Here is a 16407-nt window from a genome sequence, read left to right as displayed (position 1 = left end):
TATATATATATATGTGTATATATGTATGTGTGTGTGTGTGTGTATATATATATATATGTATATATATATGTATATATATATATATATGTATATATATATATGTATATATATATGTATATATATGTATATATATATGTATATATATATATATATATATATATATATATATATATATATATATATATATATATATATATATATATATATATATATAAACGGCAATGTGTGAAATCTGATATTCTATAGAATGCCTAGGAAATGTAAAGAATTAAACATCAAAGTATGAAATGATTGCTACTTTATATATTTCCTAGGAATTCTTTAGAATGCAGAGTTGCCATGCGGCAAAGTATGTAACTGGCATACCACTGCCATTTTTCCCGGCACTGGTGTTGGCAGTGGAGCTTGGGTCACTGTTTGAAGATGGCGATCGATGCACATGAGTTTTGAACGTTATTGTAAGACAAGCGTATTGCCGGTACGAGGTTCCACTACCATATCACAGACAATATTGCCATAATTCTTCTCACAACGTATATGCAATTCAAAATGTCATTCTAGTTTTCCTTGCTGCAACAAGTAGCTCATTCCAGTTGTGTTCTACTTATTTTCACCTGTAACAACATCCTGTCCTTTTTATTTAGCAATTCTTCATGAAATATGAATGACCAAAGTGCCAAAATATGAGGTGTTTTTTTGTGTGAAAGAGGAAAATTTAGTACAACTCTAAGCGCCATTCCAGTCTTACCCACTGTTTTTCCGGTAAGAACATCATACGTTTTATTTCGTATTCCTTCCACTTTACAAATATATAATGATCAATAAAGGATTTTGTTGTGCTGTTCTGACACTTTGCCTAAATGATACTTGTCATTCTATATAATGCCTAGGAATTGTATAGCAAAATCTTTTTTATTTCATACTTTGCCTAAAACCATCAGGCACTCTATACAATACTGGGATTTCACACATTGCCGGTAACATATACACAAAATTTGGGTACAAAATGATTGTTAATGTATGACAGAAGTTTTTAAGAAATACACTGAAGAGTCAATGTGTTTAATACAATTTAAAATGTTATTTATTCCTGTGATGACAAACCTGAATTAGTTTTTACAGTCTTCAGTGTCATGATTGTCACAAATTCTCACAGTGTATTATCCACTTTAATAATACTGAAGCCTCAAGTGCGGTAAAGCACAGGCAGTTTCAGGCATCGAGTGTAAATTCAGCGTAACTGTAGAAAGATATGTGTTTTAAATTCAAACAGTCTGTAAATAGTGTTTGTGGGGAGTAAGAATACCCAACATGTCATTCACATCTGCTTTGGTGCTGGAACCTCTTCTGTAGATGCGTTTTACCACTAATAATGCTCTCCTGTTAGTCTCATTGCTGCTGGTCTTCCTCGATGTAGTATTCAGGGATTGTGTCTGTAAATGTCAAAATAATGCATATTAAGATAAACATGAATGAATAAGAGCTTCATCTGGAATAATGTACGCAGTGTTGTCAACAAAACCAAATTATGACTTCACAACAATGAATGAAAAAAATTATATCAATACTATTGTCATATGCATATATTTTTAAATAATCTACTAATTATTATTTATTAGATAATAGTATTTCTTCAGTTTATACCACTACTTATTTCTCCATTGAAATAACTATACTTCAATTCTGACTACTTTTTTTATACACTATCTTTTATACACTATCTGTCTTGTCACCGATCCAAGTTTATAAACCGCAAATAATACCTTTTCTTCTAGTTATGAAAGGCAAAGGCCTCTAGATCATGCTTGTTTTATCAAAATAAAATCGCAACATGTCTTGTTTTTTAATTATTTCATTAGGACTGTAGGTTCTGACTTTGCTTATACAAAAGTCCTGTTACTAAATAGAAATAATGTACAGTATAGAATATAAAGTCATGGTGCAGAGGAAAAAAAATGAACATTGTGTATGACTCCCCTGAGCTTGGAGGACTGCATCCATACATCTCTGCAATGACTCAAATAACTTATTAATAAAGACATCTGGAATGGCAAAGAAAGCGTTCCTGCAGGACTCCCAGAGTTCATCAAGATTCTATGGATTCATCTTTAATGCCTCCTGCTTCATCTCACCCCAGACATACTCAATAATATTCATTACTGGTGACTGGAATGGCCAATCCTGGAGCACCTTGACCTTCTTTGCGTTCAAGAACTTTGATGTGGAGGCCGAAGTATGAGAAGGAGCGCTATCCTGCTGAAGAATTTGCCCTCTCCTATGGTTTGTAATGTAATGGGCAGCACAACTGTCTTGATACCTCAGGCTGTTGATGTTGCGATCCACTCTGCAGATCTCTCGCACACCCCCATACTGAATTCACCAAACTTGACTGATTTATGTGAGAATCTTGGGTCCATGTGGGTTCCAATAGGTCGTCTGCAGTATTTGTGATGATTGGCATGCAGTTCAGCAGATGATTCATCTGAAAAATCTACCTTCTGCCACTTTTCCAAATGATCAACTAGAAGTTATTATTTGTTGCTCTTACAACTGGAATCGATGACAAGACTTTTGTCAGATAGTGTAGTATTTATTCTTTAGGTACTAATTATTAAACAGCTGTTAATACATACTAGCATTTACTCATCATAAGTACTTTATTAGATACTAGTACCTATTGATTAGCTAACAGGAAATATTTGTTATGCCACTGAAATATTACTAGTTGGTGACGCTGTGGTGCAGTGGGTAGCGCTGTTGCCTAGCAGCAAGAAAGTTGCTGGTTTGAACCTCGGCTGGCTCAGTTGGCGCTTCTGTGTGGAGTTTGCTTGTTCTCCTCGTGTTCATGTGCTCTATTTTCTCCCACAAGTCCAAAGACGTGATATAGGTGAATTGGATATGTTAAAACTGTCCATAGTGTGTGTGTGTGTGTGTGTGAATGATTGTGTATGGATGTTTTCCAGTGTTGGGTTGCAGCTGGAAGGGCATTCTTCCAGCTGCGTAAAACATATTCTGGGTAAAGTTGGCGGTTCATTCCGCTGTGGTGATCCTTGGTTAATAAAGGGATTAATAAGCCAAAAAGAAAATGAATGAATGTTACTAGCTTTTTTATGATTAAACTCAACAGTGGCCTCAAAACAGTAAATGAGTAAAAGCAGATGTAAGTACTATTGGAAATTGCATATACCCTCATTCACAATTCCCTACATTAGTCTACTAATACAGTCTACTTAAAGGAGTAAATAAAAATGAGTGAATTCAAATTAGGGCTACACAATATAGACATCGTTTCTGTATTGATATCACAATGTGCAAATATGTAATAGTCACAGAATCTGAAATGTTTAGTTGTGATTCTAATAACCAGGAAACGGAACGCAAGCAAAGTTTAACCTCATTACTGTTAACTAATTAATTTAGTAAGAATTCAAGCAAATTTAAACCATTTGGGCACAATAAATGATAAAATATATAGCTTTAACAAAAGATTGATTGTATTTTTATTACAATGAAGACACACTGTTCCTACACTGTTATTTTACATCTGAATACATCGTTGAACGCATTGTCTTTGCTGGGTGGTTAAAAAACAAACAAAAAAAATGTCTGCGATTACTTTGTGTCATCTGCCAAAACAATTGGTCCGAGATAGCCTGAATGAGGTGGTCTCGGCTTGATGGAAACAAACTCTGGAGCGGATCGATTGTAGTGAGAAAGCAAAACGATCCAAGCCCGGCTAAATCACAGTGCATTATGCATAAGTAATAGGCATATATATGGCTACAGTATATGAAGAGAGAATTATGAGTAGGGCGAGATGACATTCCTACCAGTAAATGTGCATTTTATGTCAAATACGAAAGTGAAAGTATGTTAACTATTAACGAGAGCTGTTTATCCGTTAGATAAAGCAGTCTTGCTTTATTTGTTATTCCTCTCTATAATGTAAAGCCTATAATGCATAATTCTAGCAAAGGAAGAGTGTTACCTCTGATTTATATCTGGTGACAATGTCTGTGGGTGTCACCATTCAAAATGAAAGCGCAGCTTTTCTATTATAATGTCTTGTTGCTCATTGCCATAAATTAAAATAAGGACGCATGACAGCTGAGCAGGACTGAGGAGAGTTTACTCGCATGTGACTTGTTTTAGCTCTTTTTAGTCGGTTTAGAAACTTTGCCGTGTGAAAGCGAACAGCACCAAGAACAAAGAGCAACATTGTAACAATTTTAATCCCTGTTTCGGAACTAAACAGGTGTGAAAGCACCCTTAGGCCCAATCCCAATTCTACCCTAGCCCTTCCCCTTACCCCTCGTTTTTTGTGTTTACGTGAAGGGGTAGGGGTGTCCCAATTCTCTTTAGCTTGAAGGTGTTTCAGAACCACACTCAAAACCAAGGGGTACAAAAATTTCCCAGAATACACCATCTACAACAACAGCATGGCTGCACACGGAAGTAAGTAGATATACAAATTAATATTTTTTGTCATTATTACAGATTTTTACAACAAACAAGCATGTTTTAATATATTCATAATGGTGTTTGTGTTTTACCGTCATGCTAAACCTGCTAAATTTTGCTATCTATAATCCCTAATAATAACTCCTGTATAGCAGTCCCACAACATTCTGACACGCTATGACACTCGAATACCCTGTCAGAAAAGTCTAGTGGCTGGAAATGAGCTTTTTACAGTGTCTGCTATAATGTTAATGTTGTGTGTCTACATTGATGAATATGGCCACGGTCTAAATGCACAGTACAGTTACGAGCTTATTGCCACATTACATTGTTATGATTACATGATATATGCCTTCAGTGATTTCCTGAAGATGAATACAAAAATATCTCATGTGAAGTAAGAGATTGTGATGACGTGCAGGTGTTGTAGTGCTGTCCCATTTCTTAGGGGTAAAATTTGAAGCCCTTTCCCTTCACACTCTGTTTCAAGGGCCAAGGGGAAGAGGTACAAAAATAGAATTGGGATTGGGCCTGACTTTCCAAATACACTTGCAGCCAATCAGCAGGGCATGTCTAGTAACAATAGTCCAGATATTAAAATGAGACTTGAGGTATGGGTAGGCCCACATGGAATCTGCGCGTGCAGAATTTCGCAGATTTTCCACAGATTTTTAGCCCATCATTAATTCTGTTTATTTACTTGGGTAAATGTTTGTAAATCTAGATTTATTCAGTTTTTTTTTTAATTAATTACAGTAATATTATTGACATATGAAAATGTTTATCTGATTCATGTACAATGCAGTTTGTACAGTAACATTTTCTGTCTTTTAGTAGATATAGATATGAGACTTGCTTTGTTTACCAAATAAAGTGAATCTAGTAGGATTTGCATTTTAAACATTAAATAAAAGTTAAAAAGATATTACTTTTTAGTTTATATATTAAGGTTTTGGTTATGGTACTCACAAAATTCTCAGCAGAAATAGCAAAAAACATCCTATGATTTCATCTGGCCCAAGTTATGGGCATGTTTGTTTTAGTGTGTTTAAATATAAACACTGTTTGGCAAAATTCACTTAAATTAACTTATAAATAGTAAAACGGCTTGCCATATGGTATCACAATAACTTTCTAGTTATTAGCTAACCAGGGCCACTGCTAAGCAGGGGTAAGTTAGAATGATTCTAAGGGCCCATGCACTTTGGGGGCCCAAGAGATCTGTTTTATTGGTATTAACCCTATTAACCCAACCTCAAATATTCATTCATAGAGCCCAAAATTGCTAGCCTAACCCCTGGGTGCAACGGTAATTGCAAAAGCACTGCTCTCACCGTTACAGCGGTATCTCAGGTTGGACCAGATGATGTTCTCCTGTGAGAAGCAGAAGACCCCGAGTCGACCTCCTCTCATGCTGGTGTCAATAACCACTCCAGAATCTGCTACCAGGTCAGTGCCTTCATAGAACTGCACCCTGTGACAAACAAAGATGAATAAACAATACTTCAGTGAACTACCCTTCTCATTCAAATTCAGGAAAGTCAGACATCTCCATCTGACCTGATATATCCCACTTGGGGTCTGTGCTTCAGATTCCAGCGGTAGGAGACCTTGTCCTTCCAGCCTACATTACGAGGGTCCTTCCACAGCAAACGGACCTGCTCCTTTGTATCTCCTGTGTGCCACAACGAATTCCTCAGGAACTCCCCAGGCCCCGTTTTAGACTTTACAGCCTAGAAAAGTAAAATAAATTCACCTGTGCCTGCTTTTGTTTGAATGATCAATCTCATTCTGACATGTTGAAGAACAAAATAACAGCCGTAATACTGGTTTAAGCAAAACACTGCAGGTGAGTTTTGTTTTGTTTTAATAAGCTAATAATAAACTAATTTGCTTGCATTTCTTGCACAATATATTTTATACACTTCCTGACAAAAGTCTTGTCTCCGATTCAAGTTTTAGGAACAACTAATAATAACTTGACTTCTAGTTGATCATTTGGTATCAGAAGTGGCTTATATGAAAGGCAAAGGCCTCTAGAATACACTTATTTGACCAAAATAAAATATGATCATGCCTTGATTTTTAATGAATTAGGACAGTAAGGTCTGACTTTGCTTAGACAAAAGTCCTGTCAGTTAACAGAAATAATGTCCAGTATAGAATATAAAGTCATGGTGCAGTGGAAAAAATTTATTTTTTTTTTTTTTTTTTGTTTAAATGGTTAAAGTCAGGTTTAAAATATGTGTATTTATTTATTTTGACATTTATGAGTCAAAATAAATGAGGTTTTAAAAAAGGTTTTACACAAGATTTTTTTGAATCTCTTTTCATCACACCATAATTCAGAAATCATGGCCAAAATTATGACTTAAAAATGACACGACAAAACAAGATACCAATACTACATTTACAATAATGTGTCAATGACTTCAGTCAATCCTGTGCATTGTAGATATGCACATATGCTACTACTATTGCTTATTTTTCTACTAGCACTTCGTCATTAGATACATATAGGCTACTACTTCATTATATAGCAGTACCTATTTCAGTAGTAAAAAATGTTTCTATCGTAACAATTGTATGCAGTCCAATTCTGAGCTGTACATATATTTACACCAGTTATTTCTTAGGTACTAGTGCTAGCTTTTAAACAGATACTGCATAATAGAATTTATTTATTAGATAATGATTAGATATTATTGAATATTGATTAGCTAACAGGAAATATTTCTTAGATACTAGTACAGAACATTTGAAATTGTTCTAGAAATAATTTTGGTTATACTTTATTTTAAGAGGTCTACAGCTTTAGCACTGGTTTAAGCAAGACACTGCAGGCGAATAGGATAAAAACATAACCAATGCTTTTAGACATTTAGAGACCATAGACATTTAGAGTCAAACAAATTTACACAGGAGATTTTTGGAATCTCTTTTCATCACTTCATAACTCAGAACAGAAAATTGAAAAAAAAAAAAGTGTGTTATCTGATTTTTCGCAGCTTCCGATGTTTTTGGTCAGTTATTTCAGTTTAAAGACCATGGAAAAAAACTGATTCTTTGCTATTAAAGTGAAATTACAGAACCTACACACAGGAGTCTGAGAAAAAAATGCTCATTTTAGACCACATTAAGAGGTTTTTCTCTACATTAAACTGAAATGGCCAAAAATCTGAAAACTGACAATTGCTTAAATAATAAAACAAAAAGCTGTGTTTTTGCCTTCAGTGTCTTAAGTATTTTTGCATGCTTCAGATTTTGGCCAAAGTCATATTTCTAGGTCTGCTGCGGGCTCAGCGGAGCAGCAGTAATGATAAAAGCACACATGGAGCATTGAGACAGTAATGAATAAAGATGATGAATACGGGAACCTTAAGCTGAATGCCAGGCTCTGCCACGGCTCTGAAGGGCACTGCCTGCCAGTACGTCTGCTCCGTCTGCTTCCACATCACCACATAGAAGCTGGAGGAGTCCTGATAGCTGAAGATGAAGCCTGCATAGTCATCATCCGTCACTGTGTTCACATGGAAGGTGCCCTCAAAATCCACGCCATTGAATGCAGTGTATCCTGTTGGAGTGGTAAAATTTCATCAAGTTTGACTCAGATTTTTTTTTAAATATATGTATATATGAAAGGTGTAAAAAAAACAAAAAAAAAAAACACTTTCATTCTCATGTGAAACAGTAACTCCATAATGCATGTTAAGGATAGGCATGTGTGTGTGTGAGAAAGAGAAATAATTATAGACTTTCTCATCTACAAAACATCATTTCTCCCAACTGCAGTTTCACTCTGTAAAACGTTGTGATAATCTTTTTCTATTTATATTAACTGCATCAAATAAAGCATCTGCATGTGTTTTAAAGCCTTGTCAAGTGAAACGAAGAGACACAAAGCACGCGTACAAAAAGATTAAACTAAGTTTTGTTTTATGCCACTATCAAGTAGAAATGAGGCTGTCAAAAACACACACAAGTTCACAATGTTGTCTATGAATGTCAACAGTTGGCGAAGGTATTGCAGGTGTATTAGTATATTGGATCTGTTAAACACGGAGCATGTTTACATCCATGTACCATAATACTGATAACTCACAAAAATCTGGTTGTCAGATGGCCAGGCAACAAGTAAACTGTATTTACTAGATTATTATTATTAAAGTGTTAGTTACCAAATATGAAAATTTTGCTATAAATTTCTCACCCTCTTTGAATGAGTCTGGTACCTTGGTGTCTACAGAGGATGAGGGAGCTCTTAGATTTCACCTAAAATATCTTAATTAGTGTTCATTCATTCATTCACTTTCATCTGCTTTTCCATGGCCTCAGACTTGGAGGTGCTGAATCTCATCCCAGCTGTGCCACATTCAGCAACAAACCGCCCCAGTGGATGCTGCAGGTCCATGTTTGATGTAGCCAACAGAACAACATTCTCTGCAAATAACAGAGATTAAATTCTGTGGTCCCTGAACCGGACCCCCTCCAATCCAAGGCTATACGCTTTGAAATTCTGTCCATAAAAACTATGAACAGAATTGGTGACAAGGGGCAGCCCTGCCAGAGTCCAACATGCACTGGAAACAAGTCTGCCTTATTGCCGGCAATGCGAACCAGACCCCTACTCTGTTCATACAGGGACAAGACAGCCATTAACAGAGTGTCTCTGACCCCATACTCCCAGAGCACCCTCCACAGAATGCCATGAGGGGCATGGTCAAATACCTTCTCCAAGTCCACAAAACACATGCAGACTGGTTGGGCATACTCCCATGACCTCTCGAGCACTCTGATGAGGGTATAGAGCTGGTCCAGTGAACCACGGCCTGGATGAAAAACGCATTATTCCTCCTGGATCCTAGGTTCAACCATCAGCCAGATCCCCCGCCCCAGTACACTGGTATAGACTTTCCCAGGGAGGCTGAGGAGTGGGATCCCCCCATAGTTGGAGCACACCCTCCAGTCCCCCTTCTTAAAAATGGGAACCACCACCCCAGTTGCCCAGTCCAAGGACCTCCATGCAATATTGTAGAGGCGTGTCAAGATAGCCCCACAATATCCAGAGACCTAAGATACACAGGGTGGATCTCATTCAAGCAGGCAAAAATAAATAAATAAAAAAAATCGGCCCTGGCATTTTGGGCCAGAGCGGCCCACTACATACAATCAAAATGCTACCCATCTGTGCACGCCCTTGAATATGTTTACCAACTCCTATTCTATAAAAACACAAAAGCCATATATAGGAAATAATGAGATTTTTGTTAACAATGCAGTCAGGTGCAGTACTAATATTCTCAGATTAAAGAGGCCCACAAAGCAAAAAAAATGGATAACAAAGTTAAACAAAGAAAGGAAAAAATACATTAATCATTAAAAAAAGTCATTAATCTCAATTTAATTTCTGTATAATGTCCATAAAGATTTTTGTTAGGTTCTAAAAAATACACTATTCACTCAGCCTATATTAAATAATGACCTTAACAAAAACTGCCTGCTGACGCACACAGTTAATGTTGATTAACAAAATAAACAATAAAATGTTATAAAATGTATCAGAGACCCTTTAATTAAAACGTTTAACTCAATAGTGAAATATCAAAACATATCTTAAAGAGCTGCTGTTTGTCTTAGACTGCGTGACAAAACCGAAAACCTTATGGTTGTAGCGTTGCTTACTACTCCCACGAGAATTAATGTAACAAGCCAAACTGACAGTCACAGAGCATTAGATGCTATTCATTTATTACAGTGCTAATTGTGCCATTGTTTTATGTTCTGGTTCAGTTTTAACAAGGGATATCTACATTTATTACATATCCTAAGTGTTCTGAAAGAAGTTCTGCTTACTGCAAGCTCTAAACTCACTTTAACCCTCTTCCTTTTCCTTCTCACTGGTGCTGCCAGTGCTACCGGTGTTGTGGGGTGCGTTTTTCGGCACACCGGCATCACCACTCAGCCATGGCAGCTGATGAAGGTCCCGCGGCAGTGGCAGAAAACTTCTTTGTGGCATCTGCGTGAAGAGACTGTCTGTATTCTCCCACAAATTCTCTGCGCCTCCCTTCCATTTCTCCTCAGTCTCTCTGACTCTCAACTGTTTTGACAAATACACACCGATGTTGCATGTTCACACAGAGCCCACAATGGGAGTTTGTAATTGGGTCAGCCCAATGTCAATACAGAAAAGAATCATTGGGCTGGAGATTATGTCACATGAGCCAGTCTGTCCGAGAAAAAAAACACCTTACTTTCAGAGCGTCACATATCACAGCATCGTCAATTAATTAGGCAGAAAAAAAATGATTGACTATTAAGTGTTATATGGGCCGATCAGATCAGAAGAAGATGATCAGCTGGCCCAAATAGTATGTCAGGAAATTGCCCAGTCTTCCAACCAGTCTGCCCCTGCATTCAAGCTCACTGCTTTGCTCTGTAGGACTCCTTCAGCTTATTGGCATCCCTTACTTCCGGTGTCCACCATTGGATTCTTGGATTGCCACCTCGACAGGCACCATAAAACTTACGGCCACAGCTCCTCATGGCCGCATCAACAATAGAGTTGGAGAACATGGACCACTCGTTCTCAATGTCTCCAGCCTCCCCCGGGATCTGGTCAAAGCTCTTCCTGAGATGAGACTTGAAAATGCCTCTGACTGAGGTTTAGCCAGACGTTCCGAGGACTCTCACAATATGTTTGATCCTGCCAGGTCTGTCCAGCTTTCCCCCTGCCAGCGAATCCAACTCACCACCAGGTGGTGATCAGTTGACCGGTCTGCTTCTCGCTTTATCAGATGATACAACCAGATCAGATGATACAACCATAAAGTTGATCATTGACCTCCGCTTTAGCGTGTCCTGGTGCCATGTGCACTGATGGAAACCCTTATGCTCGAACATGATGTTTGTTAGGGTCAAACTGTGATTAGCACAGAAGTCCAATAACATAAGACCACTTGGATTCAGATCAGGGAGGCCGTTACTCCTAATCATGCCTCTGCAGGTATTACTGTTATTATCCACGTGGGCATTAAAGTAGAACCCAGTAGAACAACAGAGTCCTCAGTCTGAGCACCTTCTAGCACCCTTTCCAAGGACTCCAAGAAGGCCGAGTACTCTGCACTGGAGTTTGGCCCATAGGCACAAATCACAGTGAGAGACTTATCCCTGACCTGAAGGCGCAGGGAGGCGACCCTCTCGTTCACAGGGGAAAACGCCAACACCTGGTGGCTAAGCTAGGGAGCTATAAGCTATCCCACATCAGCCCGCCGCCTCTCACCGTGGGCAACTCCAGAGTAGAAGAAAGTCCAGCCCTTCTTAAGATGTTGAGTTCCAGAGCCCCAGCTGTGCGTGGAGGTGAGCCCAACTTGCTTTAATTTGTATCATTCCACCTCCTGCACTAGTTCAGGCTCCTTTCCTCCCAGTGAGGTGACATTCCATGTCTCAAGAGCCAGCTTCTGTGCCTGACGATCGGGTTGTCGTGGCCCTAACCTTTGACCACCACAATGTACCGGCCACTTACGGCTCCCCCTGCAGGTGTTAGGCCTGCAGGAGGATTAATTAGTGTTTTTAAATGTCAATGACTGTTTGGGATAGTTCACCCAAAAATGACACGATTTACGATTTACTTCATATGCAAGTGTATTTATTAAGAGGTATTCCCCGAATAAAGACATTATTCTCTATGTGCAACCGAACCAACGCTGATGAAAGCAGTGTAGTTTAACCAAAAAGCAAACTGAGCATGTGCGGAGAAAAAAAAAGCATATCTGAAGTCTTGGATTCAGACAACATGAGGGTGTGTAATTATAACATAATTTTCATTTTTGGGTGAACTATCCTTTTATGATAATTTATTCATAAATCAGTTTATTTCCAGCAGTGACATCAAAATGTAATGTTTTGTAATGTAATATTATAATGTAAGAACAGTACTGCTACGTTTCAGTGGCAAGCTTTAAGTTCATATAATTATCCACTCAAGATGTGATTAAATCTGCAGTACACTCCATTTTTCTCAAACTACAATTGTTTTACCTTAGAAGCTCATTGGGGTTTTATATGTTAGTTCCGGGTGGTTTGAAGTGTCTGTTCTGAGAGTTTTTGAGAGACTTGCATTAAATCATATATGCTGATTATTTTGCATATTTGCTTTGTATTCTTCTGAAGAAATTAATCATGACTAGTTTGAATTTCCAGGCTGGATTGGCTCCTTTCATCATGGAAATACTCAAGGTGTTTTTTCATTCTTGCATTTTAATGGTTTTGGGGAAAATAGACATACTCACCAACAGCTAGTCCTGGGTCGCTGTTCATGGTCTGCACAATCTCCATCCCCTGATTAAGAACAACCCAGTTGGGGTCGATCTGAGCTTCTCCTTCTGGATCCAGAACCACAGTCTGATAGGCTCTGAAGTCAGTGAGTGTGATCTCTGCATTTTCAGGACAGGTGTCAATCCTGTCGATCACATGATCTTTATCAAAGTCTCCAGTGCAGGCATCACCTACTCCATCATCTGTCCAACACAAACATCAAAATTCACTTGATTTCACTTTCCATCAGATCTGATTCCAGTATAATTTTTTAAAAGCCGACTATGATACAGTGGTCTCAAAACTCAAAAATTACTTAAGTTGCACTTAAAAACATATACATTTCTTTGATTTAGCATTTTATTTAATTACAGTGGAAATCAAAATTAGAGAACAATATACAGACATTTTTTGAGAAAAAAAAAATTATTATTCACTCATCATTGGGGTCTCGGTCTGCTCTGCTTGTAGTGGAGTTTCTTAGCCAGAGATTAAGTGATGAATGCAGGTAAAGAAATGATAAACTGGTAAACATTTGCTTTCACTCTGTCATGTTTCTGCATAAACACCACCAAACCATGACACTTATTCTTTCACCTTTACTACTTCAATACACACTGTTAATTGCAATATTTTACTAGCTTGATAATATTTCCCATCACACCCAAGAAAATTAAATATGCTTTCATTACTAAAGTGAACTTTGGACCAGTTCTTTGTCCACACAACATCCCGCTCCACGGGAATGCTTAATTTAGCATTTCGTGGACGACCATCCTTTTTGGGGGACAATGTGTTAGTGATATTGATTTTGTAAATGTGACATTCTAGAAATTTAAATAAAAGGTCTTCCATTTGACTTTTAATATACATATTATATTTTATAAATATTATTTTAAAAAATAGAGTCTACAAAAAGACTACATGAGCAATAAGGTGAGCGTTCTTTTATATAGCATATAGCATATTCTGTTATACAGTATAGCATGAATAGGGCATTAAAATTTAGCAGCAAATGTAGTCATATTTTGAAGTAATCTCTGGGTAGTTTTCCCCATTTTGAAGACATTTAGGGTGTATCAGGGTGTTTATATCCTGCTGTTAATAATAGTCTAGGGGGATGAGTCTGAGCAATTGGCACATTAAATTAAGCAATGTTTTCGATTTTTTTTTTTCATTTCTGTTATAACCAACATAGGCTCATTCTGAAAACGTAGCCCTATATACATTTCTGAAGATCCTGAATTATGATCCAGAAGTACATATGGCTGCATTTCGTCTTTAAAACGAATGCTACAGGGAGGTATGATGGCGTTCCTTTTGTCTCTTACCAGCTGACCGATTACCTCCGTATGGACGGCTTTTCCGCTGTTACCAGTTTGTCCGGTAGCTCAACATGTACGTTAGCGGTTTCGAGACGCAGAACGAAGTTGACCACGACAACCGGGTCGAGTCCGAGGAAGTACGGTTCCAGAAAGCGGGTTAGACAAAAAACAAAAAATAAAATAAACAAGTACTCAACTCAAGGGTGAAAATGTGATTTAATCTGAAAACTTGATAAAAATTAGGGAAAGGGGAGGGTGGATAGTGGTCGGTTGGTTAGTCAGTCGACAGTGGCCTCTGGTGGATGCATGTAAGAACAGCAGGTGCGAATGGCACTCGCAAGAGAAATTTGAGATCTGAAAAAGCGTACACAGTGGTCTCTCGCGGATTCACAAAAACAAAAACAAAATACGTAGCTCCTTGGACGTATTTTACTCTCTCCAGAAATGTACATAGGGGTACGTAATCAGAATGAGCCTGGGTTGGTTATAACAAACGTTCATTTCTGCCATAACATAATATGCAATATTTTGAAAAACTGCTTTTAGAATTACTTCAATTATAACTAAGCAGTGACTTCCAATTTAGGAAGTTGTAGGTTGTTCTCTAATATCAATCTCAGGTTTGGACCAATAAAACCTAGTGAAGCCTACTGTTCTCATCCTTCTGGTCTGGGTTTGACACCAGCCTACAGTTGTCATTGTCATCTAAAATGCCATCATTGTCATCATCATCATCACACTCGTCTCCGAGCCCGTCCTTATCAGTGTCCAACTGCTCGCTGTTAATGACGTTGGGACAGTTGTCTTTCGTGTTCTGATGACCGTCTCCATCACTGGAACAAAAGCTCTCAGTTATGAACTTATTTTTTATACTGAGTATAAAGAAAAAAGTCAATAAGACTCTACCTGTCAATATTTGTGTCACAAGTGTCTCCTACAAGATCATTGTCTACATCAGACTGATCAGAAAAAAATAGACAAGTTACAACACAAATGTATACACATAAAATACAGCATACACAGCTTAATAATAATAATAATACACACTAACCTGCATTCACATTTATCATTGCTCTGCAAAAGTTTATGCTGTCATTTTAATAGGAATCCTCAAGAGCAGGAGTTTTGCACTCATAGAGCACAGATGTACATGTCCCTTCAGAAATTAATCAAGTTTATTCTATCTTATCCTATCATATTCTTAATAATTGTCTAAATGCTTTTACTCATTTCCTCCACTTCCCCTAGTTTAGTAATGTCAAACTAAATGAAAATGAGAGATGTTGCCTTTTTAACTAACTATAATAAATCTGGTAGGTAGACTGTTTATTTACAGATTAAGGGTTGATAAATGTCCTATAAATCTTCTAGATCCTAAATCTTAAAAGTGCCATAGAATGACAATCTGGATATACCGAAGCACAACCGAATAATAAGAGAGCACATGGAAATAGAGAAAAATCAATCGGAGCAAAACAGATTTTATGATCCACAAAGGATCATTAAAATACACTGTAACACTTTATTTTGAAGGTCACTTTCAGTATTAGTAGACTGTCTGCTAAATATCTGTTGACACAGACATTCAACAGACATTTAACTGACTATAAGAAACTTTGCAAGTACAACTTACACTAACCCCAACCCTAACCGCAACCTAACAGTCTACTTATAAATAATCTAATGATAATTAGTTGCAATGTAACTTAAATTCAACAAACGGACCATCAAAATAAAGTGTGACCAAATGCACACCATTTATTAATGTATCCTTTTATTAAGTCCAGTATGTTCTGAAATGTACTGTGTATATTTGTAATGAGGCAACAAACACATGTAGACACATTTAATGCATGTTTATGCATTGTGTCTTATAACTCTTATCATTTTTCTTAAATGAATCTTTAAAAATGTGTCTGTTTATATGGAGCTTGATTTTAATTTCTGGCTGTGTTTTTATATAGAGTAATGCTTCAAAATGCATCACTAAATACATCTCTTTCTGTCCTTTTTGTCAAATATAATTATAATTTAGTCTACTGTATAAAAACTTCTGTGATTTCAAAAGCAAAACTGTAAAATGCAACAGTAAAAAGCTATAACCTGGTTAACAGTAAGTTTCCTTAATATATACAGTGAATAACTGTAAATTCACTTTCCCAGAATTCCCTAGATGGCACTTTTTATGCTTTTTTTGTTGTTGACATTACTGTTTATTTTTTCCTCATGAGTTACGTACATTGGAGTTTTCATTTACATCTATTGTTGATAAATAATGTGAATTGTATTACTTTAATTTCATGTGTGC

The 16407-nt window shown here is 37.2% G+C and overlaps 1 protein-coding gene across 1 annotated transcript in view; it reads right to left on the bottom strand.

The window, feature by feature from the left end:
• Positions 1 to 1059: 1059 nt before the first annotated feature.
• Positions 1060 to 16407, bottom strand: part of thbs4a (thrombospondin 4a) — a 39723-nt gene continuing 24375 nt past the window's right edge. The window contains exons 15-21 of the mRNA XM_056458509.1: positions 15006 to 15058; positions 14751 to 14932; positions 12750 to 12977; positions 7839 to 8035; positions 6022 to 6194; positions 5796 to 5935; positions 1060 to 1433 (exon numbers count right to left, since the gene is read on the bottom strand). Coding sequence (XP_056314484.1) covers positions 1390 to 1433; positions 5796 to 5935; positions 6022 to 6194; positions 7839 to 8035; positions 12750 to 12977; positions 14751 to 14932; positions 15006 to 15058 — 1017 coding nt within the window. The 3' untranslated portion in view covers positions 1060 to 1389. The remainder of the gene's footprint in view (positions 1434 to 5795; positions 5936 to 6021; positions 6195 to 7838; positions 8036 to 12749; positions 12978 to 14750; positions 14933 to 15005; positions 15059 to 16407) is intronic.

The sequence above is a fragment of the Danio aesculapii genome, chromosome 5, assembly GCF_903798145.1.
Source record: "Danio aesculapii chromosome 5, fDanAes4.1, whole genome shotgun sequence".
Taxonomy (NCBI): Eukaryota; Metazoa; Chordata; class Actinopteri; order Cypriniformes; family Danionidae; genus Danio; species Danio aesculapii.
This window is presented reverse-complemented; position numbering and strand designations above follow the sequence as displayed.